The 21,614-nt window shown below is 59.0% G+C and overlaps 1 protein-coding gene across 1 annotated transcript; it reads right to left on the reverse strand.

Annotated features, from left to right (window-relative positions):
• Positions 1 to 763: 763 nt before the first annotated feature.
• On the reverse strand, positions 764 to 21,371 carry C2H8orf82 (chromosome 2 C8orf82 homolog). Its single transcript, XM_065400192.1, has 3 exons — positions 21,228 to 21,371; positions 11,181 to 11,229; positions 764 to 1,209 (listed from the first exon to the last, which is right to left on the reverse strand). The coding sequence occupies exons 1-3, from the start codon at positions 21,369 to 21,371 to the stop codon at positions 764 to 766; spliced, it is 639 nt and encodes a 212-aa protein (XP_065256264.1).
• Positions 21,372 to 21,614: the final 243 nt, after the last annotated feature.

The raw sequence follows: 21,614 nt of genomic DNA on the forward strand, positions 1-21,614 counted from the left end.
ACGGCCTCTCCTGCTATGGACAGGCAGGAGGGGCAGGGCAGATTTGTTCTTGGCTTGGTGTGAGGGAGCAGGTTGAGCGGCGGCATCTTTCCCCACAGCACTCACCACTCGGGGAAGGGCAGACAAAGTGAGCACACACCAAGCAGTGCAGCAGGCCCTGGGCCCACACCGAATCTGCAGATCCTTAAAATGGGGAGGGGGTGAGGGAGGAGAGGGGCCCTGGGCTGGGGGGTTTGTAGGGCCACAGGTGAAGGAACATGGATTCCGGGTCTGCCCCACCCCGGTCTGCTCTCCAGAGACAGAATCCCAGCGCAGCTCGGCAAGCAGGGGCTCCGTTCACCTCCGGCTTGGCCATCTGCTTGGACCAGAGGGGACAAGAGCCGCTGCTTTTCCGGCTTCCCTTTGGCTCCCACTAGGAGGTGGCTTTCGGAGCTCATGGCCGCCCAGTCCAATCTAGAGCCTTACGTGCAGCCCATGGGGTTCGAGGGCACAGGGCACCCACACCCCCGTTGGAGAAGAGGCCCATGGAGGCCCTTCAAGCAGCCAACCCCGGGGTTGCTTGGCCCGAGTGGCATACATATGGCTGGGCAGCCAAGGGATGGGCTGCAGAGAGGGGGCTGGGTGCGATCTGCTCCAGCGAGTGACAGGGAGGTGCTGTCCTCAGGCTGTTGCGAAGCAGCCAACATAGCTGCAGATGGCCAAGCTCTGGGCCAGTCCTTGCTCTGTCCCCAGGGCCAGGCAGCCTCCCTGGCGACGCCCCGGCTCAGGCGCTGCTGTTTGAGCGGATCAGCTGCACCAGCTCATTGGTGAGGGGGTAGCGCTTGCCCTGCCAGCGGAAGTGGGTGGGGGGCCCGCCGGCGCCCTGGCTGTACTCAAAGCAGGGGCTCAGCTCAAAGGCCAGGGATGATTTCACCAGCCCCACGCCGCCGGCTTTCTGCGGGGCCGGGTGATAGACGCGCCCGTTCTCGGGGAACATCACCAGCTTCTCTGGCTCGAAGCCGACCACCAGCCTGTCTCCGCCGCCGCAGTAGGAGAGCAGCTCCTCGCCCGCCTGGCCCCGCAGCAGGTGGGTGAAGACGATGGGGCGGTCGTCGCAGCGCACGAAGTTGTGCTCTCGGCCGCAGGGGGAGAGGTAGGGGAAGGCGTCCTGGTAGCGCCCGCTCCGGTTCAGCTGTAGTTGTTTGAAGAAGAAGGCGAGGAACTGCTTATCTGCGAAGCAGAGAGACACCACAGGGGGGTCAGAGGCCAGAGAACTAGATCGGTGCGCTCTGCAATGCTGAAGCCTGTTTTACCTGACACGCCTCCCCCCATCAGCGAGCGGCTTCGTTAGAAGCCCCATATGCCAGGCCAACAAAAGGCACGTTCCCTGCGGGGGCTCGGGAGCAACCTCGGCACGGAGCTCACTCCTGGCTGCAATTCACTCCAGCCCCAGCCCAAAGTGGACGCTGAGGAGGACGGAGGCCACGGCTCCCTGGCCTCGCACGGGCCTGCTGACTGATCTGCTCCCGGAGATGCGCTGTTCTGATTCAGGGAGCATCCTCCTCCCCACTGCCTGTTATTGCAATGCAGTTACAGGCCTTTAAGCAACGTCTCCCTTGGAAATTAGCAAAGCTGCACCTGGCCCCTTCCCTCTCCAGAGCTCTGGCAGGCTAATCAGGAGGTGGCAGCAGAGCTACTCCGGGAAACATCACTCCTGATTAATTCCCATCTCTAAACTAGAAGGCCTCCGCATTCATCTCGCTGCTGACCGCACACAGCTGTCTTCTGACAGGCTGCTACGGGCTGTATGGGGGTAAGGAATCAGCCCTTGCTGTTACCGGCCGCCTCCAGCTCTCTGGACACTCTGCTTCTAGCCCTTCATTGTCGGCATGATCTTTAGAGCCAAGGGGCCCCGTCAGACCATTCTCCCCGGATGGCTTGGTACCCGACGGTGCTTGAACCTCCTGGGGGCACTCCCCAGTTGCAGAGGAGCGGCACAGAGGCCAGCCTGGCATTGAGCATGCCTCTCTTGCCAGACTCCGACTTATCCCCCTAAGTGGGCAAAGCAGGAAAGTGAAACATACAAGATCTGGTCAGTTTCATGGCTTTGCTCTGTGGCCAGGAAGCAGGAAAGAGAAAGGGACAGGAGATCATGTTCTTTGCTCCTCCATTGAATCCCTCTGACGCCTCCCCCTTCCTCACCACATGAAATCCAAACTCCTTGGCTCTGTTTTCAGCGCTGTGCAGAACTGTCTCCTCCTCAGCCCCCCCACCCGTGTCTCTTTCTGCATCTCCCCCTTTCTTCTCCACTCTTAGGGTGACCGGACACCCCAATATTGGGGGCTTTGTCTTTTATATGCAACTAAACCCCCTACAAGAAGCTAACTGGCTGCTTATGGGGAGGCTGGGGCTGCCTGGGGAGAACCTCGCCAGCTCACGAAAAAACCCCAGTGTTAACTTGAGTGACCACGGCCACCTTGATCACATCCCTCGCACGTTGTGCCCCTCAGCTCGCGTCTTCTCCAATGGAGGTTCTTTGGGGCGGGGCCCTTTTGCCTCGCACATGGTGAGTGCTACAGCAAATGAGCCACGCACTCATTAACAGACGAGAGGGCACCAGCATCGGCACAGCCCTGCTCCATCTGTCAGAGTCTAGTTCTCATTTGCTTTTAAATCTATTGCCAAGATCTCACATATTCCTGAAAACCGACACAAAGGATTGTTTAAAAACGGGAAGCCCCAGAGGTCAGTGCATGTGGGGCTGGAAATATTCACCCCAGGGTTTAACAGGGTGCAACCCCTCACGAGAGAGAAGAGTTCTCGAGGGTGGTGCAAGGGGATAAGAGAAGACATATGGGCCAGTCATTATTTAGTGTACGTATTACAATGGCAGCCAGAGGCCTGGATTGGACTCAAGTTGGGTTTGGGGCTGAACATGTGATACAAGAAGACAGTTGCTTCCTTGAGGAATTTACAATCTAAAAAGGCAAGTGATGCACAGAGGGGAGGAGAGAGGACTATAGAGGGCTATGCCCAGCTCCGCCACTGAGATGCTGTGTGACTTTGGGAAAGTCTCTTAATGGCTCTCTGGCTCAGTTAACCAACAGGGGCAAGGACACTGACCCACATGACAGGACTTCAGTTGTGAGAGGGCTTTGGCTGGAACAGAGCAATGAACCTCAGAGAATTACAACAACTAAAAGCAAGGGGATGACATTGATCTGTCTAGGTTCTTCAGTACTACTGGGACGAAGGCCAGTCATGAGAGTGCCTTACTGCCATTCGTTTACCCTCTCCTCCTGCCCCCGTCATGTAGGGGAGTGCAGTTACCTCCATTTTACAAACGGGGAAATGACACGCAGGGAGACTAAGGGACTGGTCCAGTGACACAGCGACGCAGTCGCATGCCTTAGCCACCAGCCCCTCCTTCCTGAACAGAAGTGCTTCCTCCCAGCAAGGCCGGTTGAACCGTGGAACAGTTGCCCAAAGGAAGGAGTTTGGGACATTTAGAACTGGGCGAAGTGCTGGTGAATCGACAGGGACTGATCTTGCTGTGGCCCGTGGGGAATGGGCTGAAGGAAACCTAACAGGACGCCCGAATCCTAGGATGAGATGCAAGTCGCCCTATTTTCCAAGTCGCTTGCTGAAACCTACGTGCTGCCTATCATGCTTCCCGAGAACTCCGGCCAGATTCCCCTCTCAATTTCCCCCACAGACATCCAGAGTAACTCCAGGGCCCTCAACAGAGTCACGCCAGAGATCTACACCAGCACAACCAAGCTCCGACGGTAGCTCAGGGAAGTGTGCGCGCAAAGGAGGGGTGACAGCAAGTCACACTGGCAGGCAGGCAAGCTGGGGGACTCGCCTCTGGCTGATCACCGGGAAGAAGCTGATTTTGGCCAGGGAACGTTTGCCCATTACACCCCCCCTACTGCTGCCAGGCTGTTCCCGGAGCGAAGCCCCATGCCAACGCTGGCCAGCTTTGCCGCTCACGGATCTTTCAAGGGGCACAAGCTCCCGAGATGCATTTTCAGGTTAGTTTTATGTAACAAAGCTAATGCAGTAATAAAAGTCACAGCTGCCTCTTTGCCAAGTGAATTGTGTCCTACAGCAATTAGGCGTTCACAAATCACCTTTAAAATACTATTTAGCAGCAAGGCTGCCTCTGCACCTACTGCTGAGAGCCTGTGGGAAACCTGCAGCTCAGGGAGAAGTCATTTGGCAAAAGCAAATTACTTCCCAGTACTTATTAGCTTATACCCTGCTGTGTGGATCCATTTTTGTTAGCTAATGGTGTATTTTATTCCTTTGTTTTGCCTTGCCTCCTTTATCAAGCAACTTAACAGCTTTCTTTCAGAGCAGCGCCAGGAAGGGGGTGGACATATTGTGGCTGATTGTTCACCTAAAATACAGCGAGGGGAAGTCAACAGTAGCCACTCGCCCTCTACTGCCTCTTTCAATCAGTGACCTAGAGAGAGTTAAACGGGCAGAAGGCTCAGAGGTTTTAACAGGTAGGGGAGAAGGGAACAGAAGTTATTAATAGCAAGAGCTGAATCCCTGTAATTGTGCAAATGAAATAAATATGCAAAAGGCCTTGTGCTGTCTTTGCTAGAGAATCTGCTGCTGGAGAAAGACTGAATTGCAAACAGTTTTTAAAGGAACATGGACCGAAATGGAGCTGGAGCTCAAGAAAGATGGCGCCAGGGTAGGGGGAAGTCCCAGATGCTGGACAGTCAGAGGGATAGCGGTGCCTGCAGCCAGGAGACCCTGGGCTTTGGCAGCAGCGGGACAGACCTATCCGCTCCCCCAGATCTTGCACTAAGCAGGGTTAGGCCAGGCCAAACTCTGGGATGGGAGATTTCCGAGGAACATGTCAATGTGACAGGAAGTGGTGCTGATTCAGTAGCCAGCACTTCCCCCTCTGACTCAGCAATGACCCACCATCCCATCATGGCGCTAGGGGCGCTGTGCTGCGAGGAGCAGGGTGTGTGACTCAATAAGGGGTGCTCCCCCCCACAAGTCGGTCTGCCCTGTTAACAGCTGCTGCATTCCACCGGCGGGTGAAGCAATCCCTAAATATCCTTCCCTACCCTCCCAGGGGCTGCTGCATCTCCATGTTGGGGAAGCCCTTTGCATCTGCAGCTCTTGAGACCCTACAGACAGTGAGCAATGCCCCACAGCCGTCCTGGGGAAACCGAGGCGCAGCTAGGTGAAGCCTGGCTTTCACCCTTGCTCATTAGGAAGCAGCCCGCACAGTGAAAGGGCTCGGGGTGAATGGCCAAGACCAGGCTGCTCTCACCCTGCTACGGAGCAAGACCGGAGGGCTGCAGGTGCCCGAGGAAGCCCGTGTGCCATCGTAGTGAGATCATGCCCATCTGGAGAGGGCACTGGATGGGACTCAGGAAACCTGGGCTCTATTCCTGGCTCTGCCACTGATCTGCCGGGTGACCCTGGCCAACTCACTGCCCCTCCTTGGGCCTCAGTTTCCCCATCTGTCACATGAGGATAATGATGCTCAGCTCCTTTGAAAAGCGCTTTAGGCTCTGCTGATGAGAGGTGCCGTGCAAGAGCTGGGTATTGTTAGGTACAGTGTGTTTCCTTTCCAGCAGCCTTGTAGCTGCCTCTCACTGGGCTTAGCCCACAGCTGGAGCTGTGAAAAGGATCCAGCCTGGCACAGGGGGAGCCCTGGAACCAGAACAGGGTTTTCCCCATTTGTTTGATCCCGGTGGGGTGGGAAGGGAGACACGCAGACAGACCCGGCACACCCAGTGCTGCCAGGGGCTGCCTTACTGTTACCAACACTGGCGAGTTCCGGCATGCGCCAGGCGGCTCGGCTCACGAGGGAATGTCGCACGCTGGGGTCTGTCCCCCTCTAAGTCAAGGCACAGGCAACTGTGACCTCATGCAAAGGAGGTGGCTCTGGGGGAGGGAGACTCAGAGGAGAGTCATTTGTAGCTTCGAGGCCTGAGGTTCACATCCCAGTGCTGTGGAAACCATCCCCGTGTCCTGCCCTCAGTAACAGACAGCAGCTGCTGGAACCTCAGTGAATGGCACAATTGAGCTCCTGCCGTTTTCAGTCACTTGAAGATAAGGGACCAAATCTGTCCCCGTGTAAGTCGATGGTCACCACAGGGATGAATTTGGTCCAGAGCCTTTAAACGCATGGTGGGTCATAAACTTTGCTAGAGGAGTCGCTCCTCTCACACCGAGGTGCTGGAACTAGGGGTGCTGGGGGTGCTGCAGCACCCCTGGCTTGAAGTGGTTTCCATCATATACAGGGTTTACAGCAGGGGTGGGCAAACTACGGCCCGGGGGCCGCATCCGGCCCTTCAGACGTTTTAATCCGGCTCTCGAGCTCCTGCCGGGGAGCGGGGTCCAGGGCCTGCCCCACTCCGCATGGCTCCTGGAAGCAGTGGCATGTCCCCCCTCTGGCTCCTTTGCGTTGGGGCAGCCAGGGGGCTCCGCACGCTGCCCCCACCCCAAGCGCCGCCCCCGCAGCTGCCACTGGCCAGGAACTGCGGCCAATAGAAGCTACAGGGGCGGCGCCTGCGGCTGGGGCAGCGCACAGCAGAGCCGCCTGGCCGCACTTCTGCGTAGGAGCCAGAGGGGGGACATGCTGCTGCTTCTAGGAGCTGCTTGAAGTAAGCGCTGCTCAGAGCCTGCACCTGACTCCCTCCCACACCCCAACCCTCTGCCACAGCCCTGATCCCCCTCCCGCCTTCCGAACCCCTTGGTCCCAGGCCGGAGCACCCTCCTGCATCCCCAGCCCCACCCCAGAGCCCCCACCCACAGCTGGAGCCCTCACCCGCCTGCCCCAGCCCAGAGCCCCCTCCCGCACCCTGAACTCATTTCTGGCCCCACCCCAGAGCCCACACCCCCAGCCAGAGCCCTCACCCTCACCCCCTCCCGCACCTCCACCCCAATTTCATGAGCATTCATGGCCCACCATACAGTTTCCATATCCAGATGTGGCCCTCGGGCCAAAAAGTTTGCCCACCCCTGGTTTACAGTTTGGTTCAATGGCTCTTGGCACCCCCACTATACAAACTGTTCCAGCCCCCTGCTCCCACGAGCAGAAGAAACATGACCCTTCAGGCCAGCTAGGGTGGGAGGAGCCCTGTGGAAGCGAGGCAGCTCTGACTAGCGGATGTGCAGATTTCAGGGAGTCCAGTTTACAGCACAGTTCTCCTCTGAAAATCAACCCCCGAAGGCCTGGGGCCGGGTCGCAGTTAATCTGATCAGATATGCTCAGGTCACGGGAGGATTTTCTAATGGTCAGCCCCAAACTCCCCCAGGATCTGAGAGTCGAGCTGGGTTTTATCTGGGTCACACCCCATCAGAGCCGTCCCTAGGGTATGGGGAATCGGGGCAACCGCTCCAGGCCCATCGCTTTGGGGGACCCCGCGGGTCGGTGCGATTGGCCAGCGCACATGGGCGGCACAGGTTACCCCCAGCCCCGCCCCTTCCACACGAGGGAGAGCACGCCGGGAGGGAGAGCGCACGGCAGCGCCGCAGCAGCCTCCCCAGCCCTGGGAAGGCAGGTGGTGTGGCCCCAGCCCCCTGGAGCCCAGCGGCAACGCTTAAGCGGGGCTTTGGGGGGGGCGGAGCCACGTCTGGCTGTTTGGAGAGGCACCGCCTCCCCTACCCACCGCGGTCGGTCCCAGAAGTGACGGGATGGTCCTGGAAGTGATGGATTTGTCACTTCCTCCTTAGGCCCCACAGCCCCCTAGGGACGGCCCTGCACCCCATCATCAGTCATAAAAGGTTGGAAGGCAGATCTGGCCTGCAGCGACCCCTCTGTAACCCTCCTGCCACCAGTGAGCATGCATGGGGGCGGGCCCTGATTGACACTTAGCAAACAATCCTATTGATGGTGTGGCTGGGGACACTCATTGTCCAAAGGCATGTTCTGATTGGCTAGCTGATGACCGTTCAGGTGATGTCACAGCCACGGACCAATCAGAACTGCTGTAACCTCACTGCCCACCAGAAGAGCAGAATCCCTGTGCCTAGTGCAGTAGAATTGCTGATACTTTCTAAGCGCAAAGCTGCATTCCCATTCTCCTGTTGTTCTCTCTTATCCTTCCACTAGGTTACGGACCTTGTGCAGTAACTGGAGTTCTTCGAGACACCTGTCCCTATGGATGCCCCACTTCAGGCGTGCATGGGCCTTCGACAACAAGGAGTCCGGTGGCACCTTAAAGCCCAACCTTTGGGCAGAGCTTTTCGGTAGCAGTGCCTGTTTGGCCCACACATGCACCCTATACACCCTTGTGCTCACCCCAAGCAGCATTCCATCCCTCTACTGCTCTCTCTTATCTGTTCCCTCAAAACGATTTGTCGTGGCAATGGACATTGCACAAAAGTTCCCTGCCCTATTGAAAAGGATGCTGGGGTTTTTGTATGAGCCGCTGTCACAGCAGCATGACATTAATGAATCTACCCTCAGAGCCCGCCCCCGGGAAGGTTTAATTAAATTCTAAATCTAATCCCAAGCAGCCACTCAAGCAGGGTGTGCGAGCAGCCAGGGCATTTGTCTGCGTGTTCAAAGGCTGCTACTGAGGAACAGTGCAAAGCGCACAGGGGATTACAAGTGCTTAGTGTGAACAGCGCCCTCCTCCGGGGAGTTCGCTTCACATTAGGAGCTCAAGCTTCACCCAGACCTCGCTCCCAGCGGCAAAAAGTTCAGTGGTTGATCTGCCAAGTGAGGGGTTGGGGAATAAGCATTGCCTGCAAAAAAGACTACAGGTCCCAGCATTCAACGCTCCATCTTGACCTGAGCAGAAGGCAGCCCAGAGGAAGACTCAGCATTGCATGCTGGGACCTATAGTCTCTGTGGCTGCAGAGATGTATTTAAAGTTGGGGGGGCTGCAGTTTGCTCTGTTCTGCGGGGGAAGGTTTAGGACTCATGACTATGCTAGTTCCCCCTCCCCAAACCCTGATTGTTAAGAAGTGGGGAAGCTGACGTAATGGCCAGCGAACACGGCAAGGGGGGGCTGACAGGCGGCCCATTCAGAAGAGCGCCAGGCCCTGGCGGGCTCACAACAAGCCTAGTGAGCCGTGTTGCCAAGTGGTGGCAGTGGCAGGCCAAGCAGGGCCATTGGCAGGAAGCGGCTCAGGGGACTTAGAGTCTAAATCCCATGTTTCAGCTCATGTGAAAGTAGCGGTGGATCTTAATGCCCCATTTAAGGTTTAACTGGCCATTTGTTGTAGCCTCGGACAAGGGGGTGGGGTTATTGTGGGGGGTAGCAGATTAACAGGGACCTGCTATGAGGGAACATGGCACCGTGGCGTGACGGGCTTCACTGACCCGAACCCCTCTGCGCTCATCCAGGCTACGAGGGGCGAGACCTGCTATCAAGGCAACCTCCCGTTGAACCCGTTTAAATCACGTTCTCTCCTCGCCCGTTGTCTCGGGCCCAGCCGGCTGCTGGTACAGGGGAGCAGGGATTTCCCCGCGGCTGAACTGCTTTACTAACATGTGGGTCCAGCTGTCAGCCAGCTGTGGCTTTCGGAGCCCGATTAAGGATTACAATCGCACACACAGCTCTTGAAAACCAGCACCTGAGAAGGGGGTGAGTGCGGCTCCGGAGGAAGCTCAAAATCCTGCAGAGGAGCTAAGTGAGGGGATTTTAGGAATCATCTCCAGGCTTAGCCCTGAACGTCCCCGTGGGGCTCTCCCAGCCGGGCCGCCCCCTCCTGTCCCTGCAAAGGGGTGCGCTGGTGAATAACCGCAGCAGCGAGCGCAGAGGAAGTCAGCGCAGGAGTCATAGAATCATAGAATCATAGAATATCACGGTTGGAAGAGACCTCAGGAGGTCATCTAGTCCAACCCCCTGCTCAAAGCAGGACCAATTCCCAACTAAATCATACCAGCCAGGGCTTTGTCAAGCCGGGCCTTAAAAACCTCCAAGGAAGGAGACTCCACCACCTCCCTAGGTAACGCATTCCAGTGCTTCACCACCCTCCTAGTGAAATAGTGTTTCCTAATATCCAACCTAGACCTCCCCCACTGCAACTTGAGACCATTGCTCCTTGTTCTGTCATCTGCCACCATTGAGAACAGCCGAGTTCCATCCTCTTTGGAACCCCCCTTCAGGTAGTTGTAGGCTGCTATCAAATCTCCCCACATTCTTCTCTTCTGCAGACTAAACAATCCAGTTCCCTCAGCCTCTCCTCATAAGTCATGCGCTCCAGACCCCAGGCAGTCCTGCAGGCAGACCCCAGAATAACGCCCTCCTGCGAGCAGCAAGGGAGATTGTGTTTCTGCAGTGGGTGGGACCCACGGGTGATTAGCGGCGGGGCTGGAGAACTTAGCTGAGTTATATCCCTCACCCCACAGCCCACAGCTCCTGCAGCACAAGCCGCACCAGCCTGTCTCCATGCCTAGGAAGTGCAGCAGAATATAGATTTACCCGCGATAGCCTGGGACACGTTCACACCTGCGCAGCAGTAGTAGCCTTACAGCCTAGGCGGGCTGCAGCCACTCGTGGGCAACCTGCTCACCCAACAACCGGGTCTGACGGATTCCAGCCAGCAGAGTGCAGCGGTGGCCAGAGATCCTGGGAGGACAAAGTGCACTCAGGAGCCGCCTGGGCCATTCCAAGCACTGCCTGGTATCATCACCACCACGGCTGAGACTCCAGAGAGGCAGCTAGGAGAAGGCGCTGAGCCAGACGGCACCGCGAGGTTCAGCACACCCCTCTCCACGCCTCCCTCTAGTCAGGAGAGACCCCGCCCCAGAGCAGTGTGAAAGGGAGCGCATGGGGCCCAGCTGATCAATTGCGATTTTGATAGCATGGCATCTCCTAGCACCATGCTAGGGCAGTAGGGCCAACGCTGACTCAGAGGGGAGAGCGCCCCCCACTCGGCCCCCCATCCTGCTCCCTGCAGCACAGCGCCCCTGAGTGCTTCACTGGAGCACTGGGGTCTGCCCTGCCCAGAGGGGAGAGCACCGCTATAGGGTCCCATCAGATGAGTGACAATTCTGAGGAGCGAGAACTCCCTACGGATTCACCGTCTCTACGTCCTGTGGCACAGGAGATTTCCCCCACCGGTCTCCCATCCAAACGCTGAGCCAGCCCAATCCTGCTTAGCTTGTGAGAGCCAAGTTCCCAGACGGGGGAAGAGAAATCATCCCCTCACTGGAGAAGGGACAAGGGAGAGCAGAATCGGGGCATGTGGGGAAGGGACGGCGTTACCTTTAAAACAGGTGATGAAGTTCTTCACTTTGGCATCGTCCAGGAAAAGCTGCAAAACAAAGCCAGAGGGGGGACAGTGAAGATCAACCTGCCAGAGCACAGAGGGGGCTCCCCCAGAGGACCGTGCCCCAAGGGCCATGCGAGACATTTCAGAGCCGTGCGTCTGCGGCTCCAGGAGTCCATGCCCGAACTATCCTATACAATGTCATGGGCAAAGCATGGTCGGTGGAGCTCTGCGGCTGCCCTTTGATCACGATGGAGAACGGCAAGCAGAGACCTGCAGTCTCCGTGAGCCAGATCTCTGGGTTAAAGAGGATGATGCTACAAGGGCTCGATATGTTACAAATTAGGTGTGACCTACTGGCCCTTGCCACGTTGCCAACATGCGCCTGGGTGGGACATTGCCTCTGCTTTGGAGCAACGGCTCCACGTTGTCGCCGCATCCCATCAATGATCCCAACTGGCGCTGCTGAAACACACGGCCAGCCTGGCGCCCCCCTCCCCAGCTGCAGGGAAAGAGTCACTCACTGGAGTCGCAAGGCGTTTCCAGTATCCTCCGGGGTTGTGAAGAGAACTGGGCCTCTGATGTTCCGGCCATGCAGCCGTCCCCTCCCCCGGGTCTTCTTTCTAGCAGTGGGAACTAACCAGCGGCCTGATTTTCAGATGTGCTGAGCGCCTGCGGCTCCCACTGAAATCAGTGGGTCCTCTGGGCACTCAGCCTCGTTGAGAATGAGGCCGTCCATCCCTGCTCCCCACAGCAGAAAGGGGCGATTCTGCAGCAGCCACAAACAGCCCCAAAGCCTGAATTCGCAGGATCGTTAATGTACAGAGCAGGCCGATACACCTCAGCACTGCGGGTGCTTCCTTAGCACGAATTACAACTCCTAATCTCTCTCGCGATGACTAATTCACCATTAATGCAATATGCGGTTAATGCAGGGAAAATGATCAGTTGATGCTAGCAGATTAGAGAGGCACAAACAGCCCGGAGGGTTGGAAGAGGGCCAGATGGTATTTCCCGAGCCCAGAAACAGACTGTTTCATGGGTCTGATGCTTCCCAGGATTGAGATCTCACATGGAGCTTATTAAGAAGTTTCCCTTGGCTTTGAAAGCAGGCCAGCCTGCTGACCCTACAGCTAGCACGCTGCTATCCTGCCTGGGAAACCCAGCCTCGATCCCCTTTGCTCCTGGCAGTGATGCTGCATGGACGGTGCCCTCAGCCCCGGCAAGCAAGGGGAGTGACAGCAGTTTGCTCAGCACCAATCTGCCTGGCTGCTTTAGGGGTGGCATTAATGGAGGCTGGAAGGCGTTCCCGCAACACTGCCTGAATCAGAGGAGAGCAGAAGGGGGCAGAGGGGAGCTGCTCTTGGCTCCAAGGACCCAGGAATCCTCCCAAGAGAAACAAGGAATAGATTCCATCTGCCTCCGGGCGGAGAGGAGTCTGCTCCCCAGGGATTGTCCATAGTTCGTACACAGAGTAACTAACCCAGGCACAGACATCAGCCAGATCACAGGCTGCTACTGCTTGGCCTAGGAGAGTAACTCCATTAGCTGGGAGTCCGTAGCAGGAGGCTATAGTCACTGGAGCCGGCTGCTAGGGGGGACAGGGTCACAGGCACCTCGCTAGTGTATTGCAATAGCCTCTTAGCCAAGTGCATCTCCCCACCAGCCTGACCTGTATTTGAACCTGACAGCAACCACCTCCCTGGGGTCACGTAGCTCAGCAAAGCTATCGCCCCACACGCTACCGACTGACGTCGCCACCATCTTTCAGGCTAGAACGGACACAGCCTCACCTCTCCCAAACCCCTGGCTTTTCGGGCTGTGCCAGTCCCCCCTTCCCCCTTGGGTCATGGCAGGGATCACACTGCACTTACAGTCACCATATTTGAGGACTTTGGCACAGTAATGTGCATTTTTAGCTTTTTAGCACCATCTGGTGGCACAACTGGGGAACTGTTACTTTAAGCCGACAGTGCACAATCCAGACAAAAAACCTGACAACAGCCATCCAACACAACAACAAAAAGTGGAATCAACTACAACAAACTTCACAACTCACAGAACACCACCCCGGGAGACTCCACGGCACTCCATGACACACCAACCTCATCAGTTTATCACGACGACCCCTAACTGGAGTTGAATTCTCTGTCCTCTGCAAGGGACTGAACGTCTGCCCCATCACAGAACCTGATACCATACGAACATGTGGAGAGCTAGAAGAAATCTTTTGCTACCTCCGCCTCCAAGAATTCTTTGACAACAATGATGACACCACCCTCAACTACCGTGTTCCCACCGACAATCACAGGAAGAAAGAGTCATCTGACTCGACACCGCACAGTGGACAAAACCACACACATTGATTGGCTGTGAAATCCTTAACACAAATCACAACCACCACAATCCCTCCACTGCCGAGAGGACAGCTATACAGTCCCTGAAATTCAGCCACCAGAAAACGATCAAACCAGCAGACAAAGGGGGTGCTATCATAGTTCTCGACCATGATGACTACGTCAATGAGGCCAATCGACACCATCTACTCTAAGAAACTCAAAGAAGACCCCACACCACAATTCACCAGATATTTAAAGGATGTCATCAAATCCTTCCCCAAACAACTCCAAGAGAAACTATACAACCTCACCCCCCATGAGACCACCCCAGGGACCTTCTACGTGCCTCCCAAGGGAGCCCAGGCAGGTCCATCATATCTGGCCATTGTACTCTTACTGAAGGAACTTCAGGACTCATAGAAATCATCCTCAAAGCACTCACCACACAAAGGGCCAGATTCCTCCAGGACACAACCAACTTTCTCCAGAAACTCTGCAACATTAACAGCCCCCTTCAGAACACCATCCTTACCACCATGGATGCTACCTCCCTACACACCAACATCCCTCATAATGACGGCATGGCTGCCTTCCTCAAATATCTACAAAACAATGGACAACACTCAGATATCCACCCCAAACACATCGCCAAACTCATCCATTTCATCCTCACCCACAACAATTTCACATTCAGCAACAAACACTTTGTCCAAACCATGGGAACAGCAATGGGTAATGGCTCCCCAATATGCCAACTTCTTCATGGGCACCTTGAGGAAGAATTTCTGGACAAATGCACCATGAAACCAATGATATACCTGAGATATATCTGGACAGATGACGTAAGCTCCCTTGTAGATTTCCACCACAACTTCAACAACCAGCACCCATCCAATTAAACTCTCTCTAGAACATTCCTGCACCAGCATCAACTTCCTGGACACCACAATCAGCTTCAGCAATGGAACCCTACAGACAACTACTTACAAAACACTCACAGATCACACATCCAGTAACAACCCTAAACACACCAAGAAATAAATCTGTTATCTACAGTCAGGCACTCAGATACCACAGAATATGCTCTGAGGAGAAAGTCCAGGATACACACATTAACACACTTTAAACTACCTTCACTAAACAAGGACACTTCACCAGAGAAGTAGATCACGTCATGGAATGGGCCTCAAATGCCTCAAAAGAACCTGCTTCAATACAGAAAAGAAACTCTCTCTGACTTCACATCTCTAGTTGTCACCTACCACCCCACACTGGAACCCATACATACAGGGTATCACTAAACAGTTACAATGCACACTTGATGGGGACCCCAACCTGAAAGAAATCTTTCCCAAACCCCCTCTTCTGGCCTTCAAACAACCCCCCCAACCTCATCAAGCTCTCGTGAGAAGCAAGCTCCCCATATACCAGGACTCACCAACTTAAAGTGGCACCAGACTCTGCCAGAACAACAGATGCAAAACCTGTTGACACCTCCTCTGCTATGATGTTCAATACCCCCCACAACACACCTTTCAAGATCCATGGGTCCTACACATGCCTATCACAACATGTGCTGTACCTCATCCAGTGCATTAAATCCCCCATAATAACTATGTGGATGAAACCAGACAAGCACTACGCTCTCAAATGAATTCACACAGGAAAATGATAAAAGGCAAAAGCACCGTATCAACTGTGGGTGAACACTTTCCACAAAGCAATTGCTCTACATGTGCCCTCTCAGTTCTCATCCTCCCAGGAAACCGGCACAACACCTTCAAAAGACAAGCCTCGGAGCTTAAATTCATAACTTTGCTAGACACTAAAAATCATGATCTTAATAAAGACACTGGATTTATGGCTTCTTACAACAATCAATAACCCAATAACTCCCTTTTTTTGTTCTATGACCGGAAGGGTGTTAATGGGCCACTTCACCTTGAATAGTCCCTTAGAAAAGTCATCAACTACTTATGTGAAACAACCTGGTCCAGCTTGTATTTAGCTGTGACACGCTGGGTATGTCTACACTGCCATTAAAAACCCGCGCTGGCCTGTGCTGGCTGACTGGGGCTCTGGCTAAGGGGCTGTTTAATTGCACATTAGATGTTCGGGCTAGGCTGAAGCCTGGGCTCTAGGAACCTGCGAGGTGGGAGGATCCCAGCGGGCTGCAGCATCTATCATAATTAAATAGCCCCTTAGCCCAAGTCAGCCAGCACAGGCTTGCCATGGGTGTCTAATTGCAGTGCAGACATACCCTCTGACTGCCTTCCCCAGACCTGACGAACGGCTCTGTGCAGTTCAAAAGCTTGTCACTCTCACCAACACAAGTCGGTCCAATAAAAGATATTACCTCACCCCCCTTGTCTCTCTGATATCCTGGGACCAACACAGCCACAACACTGCACACAATCCAGACTCAGTCGCCGCCTGAAGGCCAAGAACCAGAGTACAGCACAGCTGCCTACGAATTTACTGAGGGGTGGGAGTGAAGCCTATGGACCCAACACCTGCCTGCCCTGCAAACTCCCTCCCTTCCCTCCCCACCTGGGAGCCAAACAGCAAGCTGGAGGCTTCCCACCGCTAACATCACATTGTCAAAAGCAACAGAGAGTCCTGTGGCACCTTAGGGTATGTCTACACTACAGGATTAATCCGAATTTATATAATTCGAATTTAGGAAACCGATTTTATAAATTCGAATGTATTCGGCCACACTAGGCACCATTAATTCGGTGGTGTGTGTCCAAGCTACCGTAGTAGCATCGATTTCCAGAGCGTTGCATTGTGGGTAGCCAATAACATCTAATTGCCAATAACATCGAATTGCGGCCACACTAACCTTAATTCGGATTAACAATACCGATTTTGACGCTACTCCTCTCGTCGAGGAGGAGTACAGAAATCGAATTAAAGGGCTCTTTAATTCGAATTAAATGGCTTCGTTGTGTGGACGGGTCAAGCGTTAATTCGAATTAAAGCAGCTAAATCCGAATTAAAGTCGTAGTGTAGACCAGGCCTTACAGACTAACAGATGTATTGGAGCATGAGCTTTCGTGGGTGAATACCCACTTCGTCAGATGAAAGCTCATGCTCCAATACATCTGTTAGTCTATAAGGTGCCACAGGACTCTGTGTTGCTTTTTACAGATCCAGACTAACACGGCTCCCCCTCTGCTACCTGATCACATTGTCAGTGGTAGTTTTTAAGCATGGACCAAAAAAGGGAGTTTTTAGCAACAGTCTGTGGCTGCAGAATCTGGGCGTCCTGCTGATGACACAAGAGGCGGAATAGGCTCTAATTTGCTCCCCTGTATTTATGTCAGTGCCTGTCAAGGCAAGAGACCTGACTCAGATGCAGGGCAAGGGGTGAAGAGGCCATTCTTAGAGACAACCCGCAGCCTAGCGCTCCCGTAGAAGTGGAGCTGGAAGGAGGACACAGGGCTCTCCCTGTCTGGAGGCTGGGCACCAAGTAGCTGATCTCACCTTACTGCGACGGGCAAACTTCATTTTGTGCCCAGCTACCCCTTGTCCCACATAATGAGGCTGGGCAGATTTTTTTTTTTTATAATTTCAACTGATAATATCCATGTTCATTAATAAACTTTTATCATTTTTATCAATTTAAACTTTCACAGCTGTGCAAAGTTATGGGTTTTAAGTATTTTTTCAATTTTCATCTATGTAAATTTTCACATTTGTGGGAAACTGTTGGGGTGGGGGGTGTCAGACAATTACTTAACAACAGTAGATGTTGAGATTCAAATAGTTAAATCTTTATAAATGTGAAAACACAAATTGTCAACATCACACGTGAACAGCCTCAAATCAAACCCTGGTATGTTCTCAAGCAGGATTTCTCTTAGCTGTAAATTTCAGTCATGATGGGTGGAAATATTTTGTGGGTGCCTGAGTGTTTGTTGGAATCAACATTTACCAATAAAAACCGAATCCTTCCAAGCCACCCGGCCCTGGCGGTCGATGCGGTTACTGCTCCGCTAGTGACTAGGAATTAGCCATTGCCAACTCTCATCATTTTGTCATGAGTCACATGATAATTATTGTTTTCCTTAAAGCCCCAGCTCCTGGAGTCAAGTGGGTATGTGATGATTTTTTGCCGCCATTCTTAAAGGAAAAGTAAGTTTCTAGCCCTAGTGGCGTGGAGACAGCTTCAAAACCTGACCCCAGTGCACCCTAAAGGCTCAACAAACGGAAGGCAAATAAAAAGACCCCCCAAATCTAGTATGTTTACATCACCTCATGATTTTTGGTGAGCCTGACTCATGATTTTGAACACTTGAGGCTGGAAATGCTGCCTGGCAGAAATGGGGGGCTGCCCGGCTCTGGCACAAGCGGCCCAGCAGCCCACGCCGGCCCCCGGCTGGGTTTGCTCTGGCTCCCGAGCCCCACTATCAGCTCTTGGCCCACGGGGAGAGGTGGCAGCATTTCCCATGGCCTCTCCCCGGGCCCCTTCTCCCACAGCCCCTCTCCTCTCCCCATAGCCCCCCGCTCAGTGCCCCCAGCAACCCTGGCCAGTCCCGAGCCCCTGGTCTGTCCGGCCCCTCGCCGCCTGTCACCGGGGCCTCGGGTCCCCCCCGGCCCGGCCCCTCGTCGCCTGTCACCGGGGCCTCTGGTCCCCCCCGGCCCGGCCCCTCGCCGCCTGTCACCGGGGCCTCTGGTCCCCCCCGGCCCGGCCCCTCGCCGCCTGTCACCGGGGCCTCTGGTCCCCCCGGCCCCTCATCGCCTGTCACCGGGGCCTCTGACCCCCCCGGCCCGGCCCCTCGCCGCCTGTCACCGGGGCCTCTGGTCCCCCCCGGCCCGGCCCCTCGCCGCCTGTCACCGGGGCCTCTGGTCCCCCCGTCCCGGCCCCGCCTGTCACCGGGGCCTCTGGTCCCCCCCGGCCCGGCCCCTCGCCGCCTGTCACCGGGGCCTCTGACCCCCCCGGCCCGGCCCCTCGCCGCCTGTCACCGGGGCCTCTGGTCCCCCCCGGCCCGGCCCCTCGTCGCCTGTCACCAGGGCCTCTGGTCCCCCCGGCCCCTCATCGCCTGTCACCGGGGCCTCTGACCCCCCCGGCCCGGCCCCTCGCCGCCTGTCACCGGGGCCTCTGGTCCCCCCGGCCCGGCCCCTCGCCGCCTGTCACCGGGGCCTCTGGTCCCCCCGGCCCGGCCCCTCGCCGCCTGTCACTGGGGCCTCTGGTCCCCCCCGGCCCGGCCCCTCGCCGCCTGTCACTGGGGCCTCTGGTCCCCCCCGGCCCGGCCCCTCGCCGCCTCTCACCGGGGCCTCTGGTCCCCCCCGGCCCGGCCCCTCGCCGCCTGTCACCGGGGCCTCTGGTCCCCCCCGGCCCGGCCCCTCGCCGCCTGTCACCGGGGCCTCTGGTCCCCCCCGGCCCCTCATCGCCTGTCACCGGGGCCTCTGGTCCCCCCCGGCCCGGCCCCTCGCCGCCTCTCACCGGGGCCTCTGGTCCCCCCCCGGCCCGGCCCCTCGCCGCCTGTCACCGGGGCCTCTGGTCCCCCCGGCCCGGCCCCTCGCCGCCTGTCACCGGGGCCTCTGACCCCCCCGGCCCGGCCCCTCGCCGCCTGTCACCGGGGCCTCTGGTCCCCCCCGGCCCGGCCCCTCGCCGCCTGTCACCGGGGCCTCTGACCCCCCCCGGCCCGGCCCCTCGCCGCCTGTCACCGGGGCCTCTGGTCCCCCCCGGCCCGGCCCCTCGCCGCCTGTCACCGGGGCCTCTGGTCCCCCCCGGCCCGGCCCCCTCGCCGCCTGTCACCGGGGCCTCTGACCCCCCCGGCCCGGCCCCTCGCCGCCTGTCACCGGGGCCTCTGGTCCCCCCGGCCCGGCCCCTCGCCGCCTGTCACCGGGGCCTCTGGTCCCCCCGGCCCGGCCCCTCGCCGCCTGTCACCGGGGCCTCTGGTCCCCCCCGGCCCGGCCCCTCGCCGCCTGTCACCGGGGCCTCTGGTCCCCCCCGGCCCGGCCCCTCGCCGCCTCTCACCGGGGCCTCTGGTCCCCCCCGGCCCGGCCCCTCGCCGCCTGTCACCGGGGCCTCTGGTCCCCCCCGGCCCGGCCCCTCGCCGCCTGTCACCGGGGCCTCTGGTCCCCCCCGGCCCCTCATCGCCTGTCACCGGGGCCTCTGGTCCCCCCCGGCCCGGCCCCTCGCCGCCTCTCACCGGGGCCTCTGGTCCCCCCCGGCCCGGCCCCTCGCCGCCTGTCACCGGGGCCTCTGGTCCCCCCGGCCCGGCCCCTCGCCGCCTGTCACCGGGGCCTCTGACCCCCCCGGCCCGGCCCCTCGCCGCCTGTCACCGGGGCCTCTGGTCCCCCCCGGCCCGGCCCCTCGCCGCCTGTCACCGGGGCCTCTGGTCCCCCCCGGCCCGGCCCCTCGCCGCCTGTCACCGGGGCCTCTGACCCCCCCGGCCCGGCCCCTCGCCGCCTGTCACCGGGGCCTCTGGTCCCCCCCGGCCCGGCCCCTCGCCGCCTGTCACCGGGGCCTCTGGTCCCCCCGGCCCGGCCCCTCGCCGCCTGTCACCGGGGCCTCTGGTCCCCCCCGGCCCGGCCCCTCGCCGCCTCTCACCGGGGCCTCTGGTCCCCCCGGCCCCTCATCGCCTGTCACCGGGGCCTCTGACCCCCCCGGCCCGGCCCCTCGCCGCCTGTCACTGGGGCCTCTGGTCCCCCCCGGCCCGGCCCCTCGCCGCCTGTCACTGGGGCCTCTGGTCCCCCCGGCCCGGCCCCTCGCCGCCTGTCACCGGGGCCTCTGGTCCCCCCCGGCCCGGCCCCTCGCCGCCTGTCACCGGGGCCTCTGGTCCCCCCGGCCCCTCATCGCCTGTCACCGGGGCCTCTGACCCCCCCGGCCCGGCCCCTCGCCGCCTGTCACCGGGGCCTCTGGTCCCCCCCGGCCCGGCCCCTCGCCGCCTGTCACCGGGGCCTCTGGTCCCCCCCCCGGCCCGGCCCCTCGCCGCCTGTCACCGGGGCCTCTGGTCCCCCCGGCCCGGCCCCTCGCCGCCTGTCACCGGGGCCTCTGACCCCCCCGGCCCGGCCCCTCGCCGCCTGTCACCGGGGCCTCTGGTCCCCCCCGGCCCGGCCCCTCGCCGCCTGTCACCGGGGCCTCTGACCCCCCCGGCCCGGCCCCTCGCCGCCTGTCACTGGGGCCTCTGGTCCCCCCCCCCGGCCCGGCCCCTCGCCGCCTGTCACCGGGGCCTCTGGTCCCCCCGGCCCGGCCCCTCGCCGCCTGTCACCGGGGCCTCTGACCCCCCCGGCCCGGCCCCTCGCCGCCTGTCACCGGGGCCTCTGGTCCCCCCCGGCCCGGCCCCTCGCCGCCTGTCACCGGGGCCTCTGACCCCCCCCGGCCCGGCCCCTCGCCGCCTGTCACCGGGGCCTCTGGTCCCCCCCGGCCCGGCCCCTCGCCGCCTGTCACCGGGGCCTCTGGTCCCCCCCGGCCCGGCCCCTCGCCGCCTGTCACCGGGGCCTCTGACCCCCCCGGCCCGGCCCCTCGCCGCCTGTCACCGGGGCCTCTGGTCCCCCCCGGCCCGGCCCCTCGCCGCCTGTCACCGGGGCCTCTGGTCCCCCCCGGCCCGGCCCCTCGCCGCCTGTCACCGGGGCCTCTGGTCCCCCCCGGCCCCTCGCCGCCTGTCACCGGGGCCTCTGGTCCCCCCCGGCCCGGCCCCTCGCCGCCTGTCACCGGGGCCTCTGAGCCTGCCCGGGGCCCGGCCGCACCTGGCCCTGGTAGTCGATGTAGTAGAAATACTCCCGGGCGCGGGGCGAGGGGCTCTGGCCCTGCGTGTAGGCGGCGGGGCCCGCGGGCCCGGGGCAGCCGCCGGGCCGGAGCAGGACGCGGAGCCCGCCGCGGAGCAGCCTCATGGCTGGGGCCGGCCGGGGTTACCCTGGAGCGGCCGGTCCGGCAGCGCAGCCGCTCCCCGGCCCCGGCCCCTGCGCTCGCGTTCCGGGGCAGGCCGGGAGCCGGGGCCTTGGGACGGGGCTGCCTGAGGGCGAGGGTCCCGCAGCCCCCACCCCGGCCCAGCTGCAGCTGGCACCTGTGTCCCCATATCGCCCTCCCCCAGTTAACCCCCCCAGCACAGCTCCTGCCCCCCAGCACTGGTCAGC

This window comes from Emys orbicularis, chromosome 2 (assembly GCF_028017835.1).
Source record: "Emys orbicularis isolate rEmyOrb1 chromosome 2, rEmyOrb1.hap1, whole genome shotgun sequence".
In the NCBI taxonomy this organism is placed as follows: Eukaryota; Metazoa; Chordata; order Testudines; family Emydidae; genus Emys; species Emys orbicularis.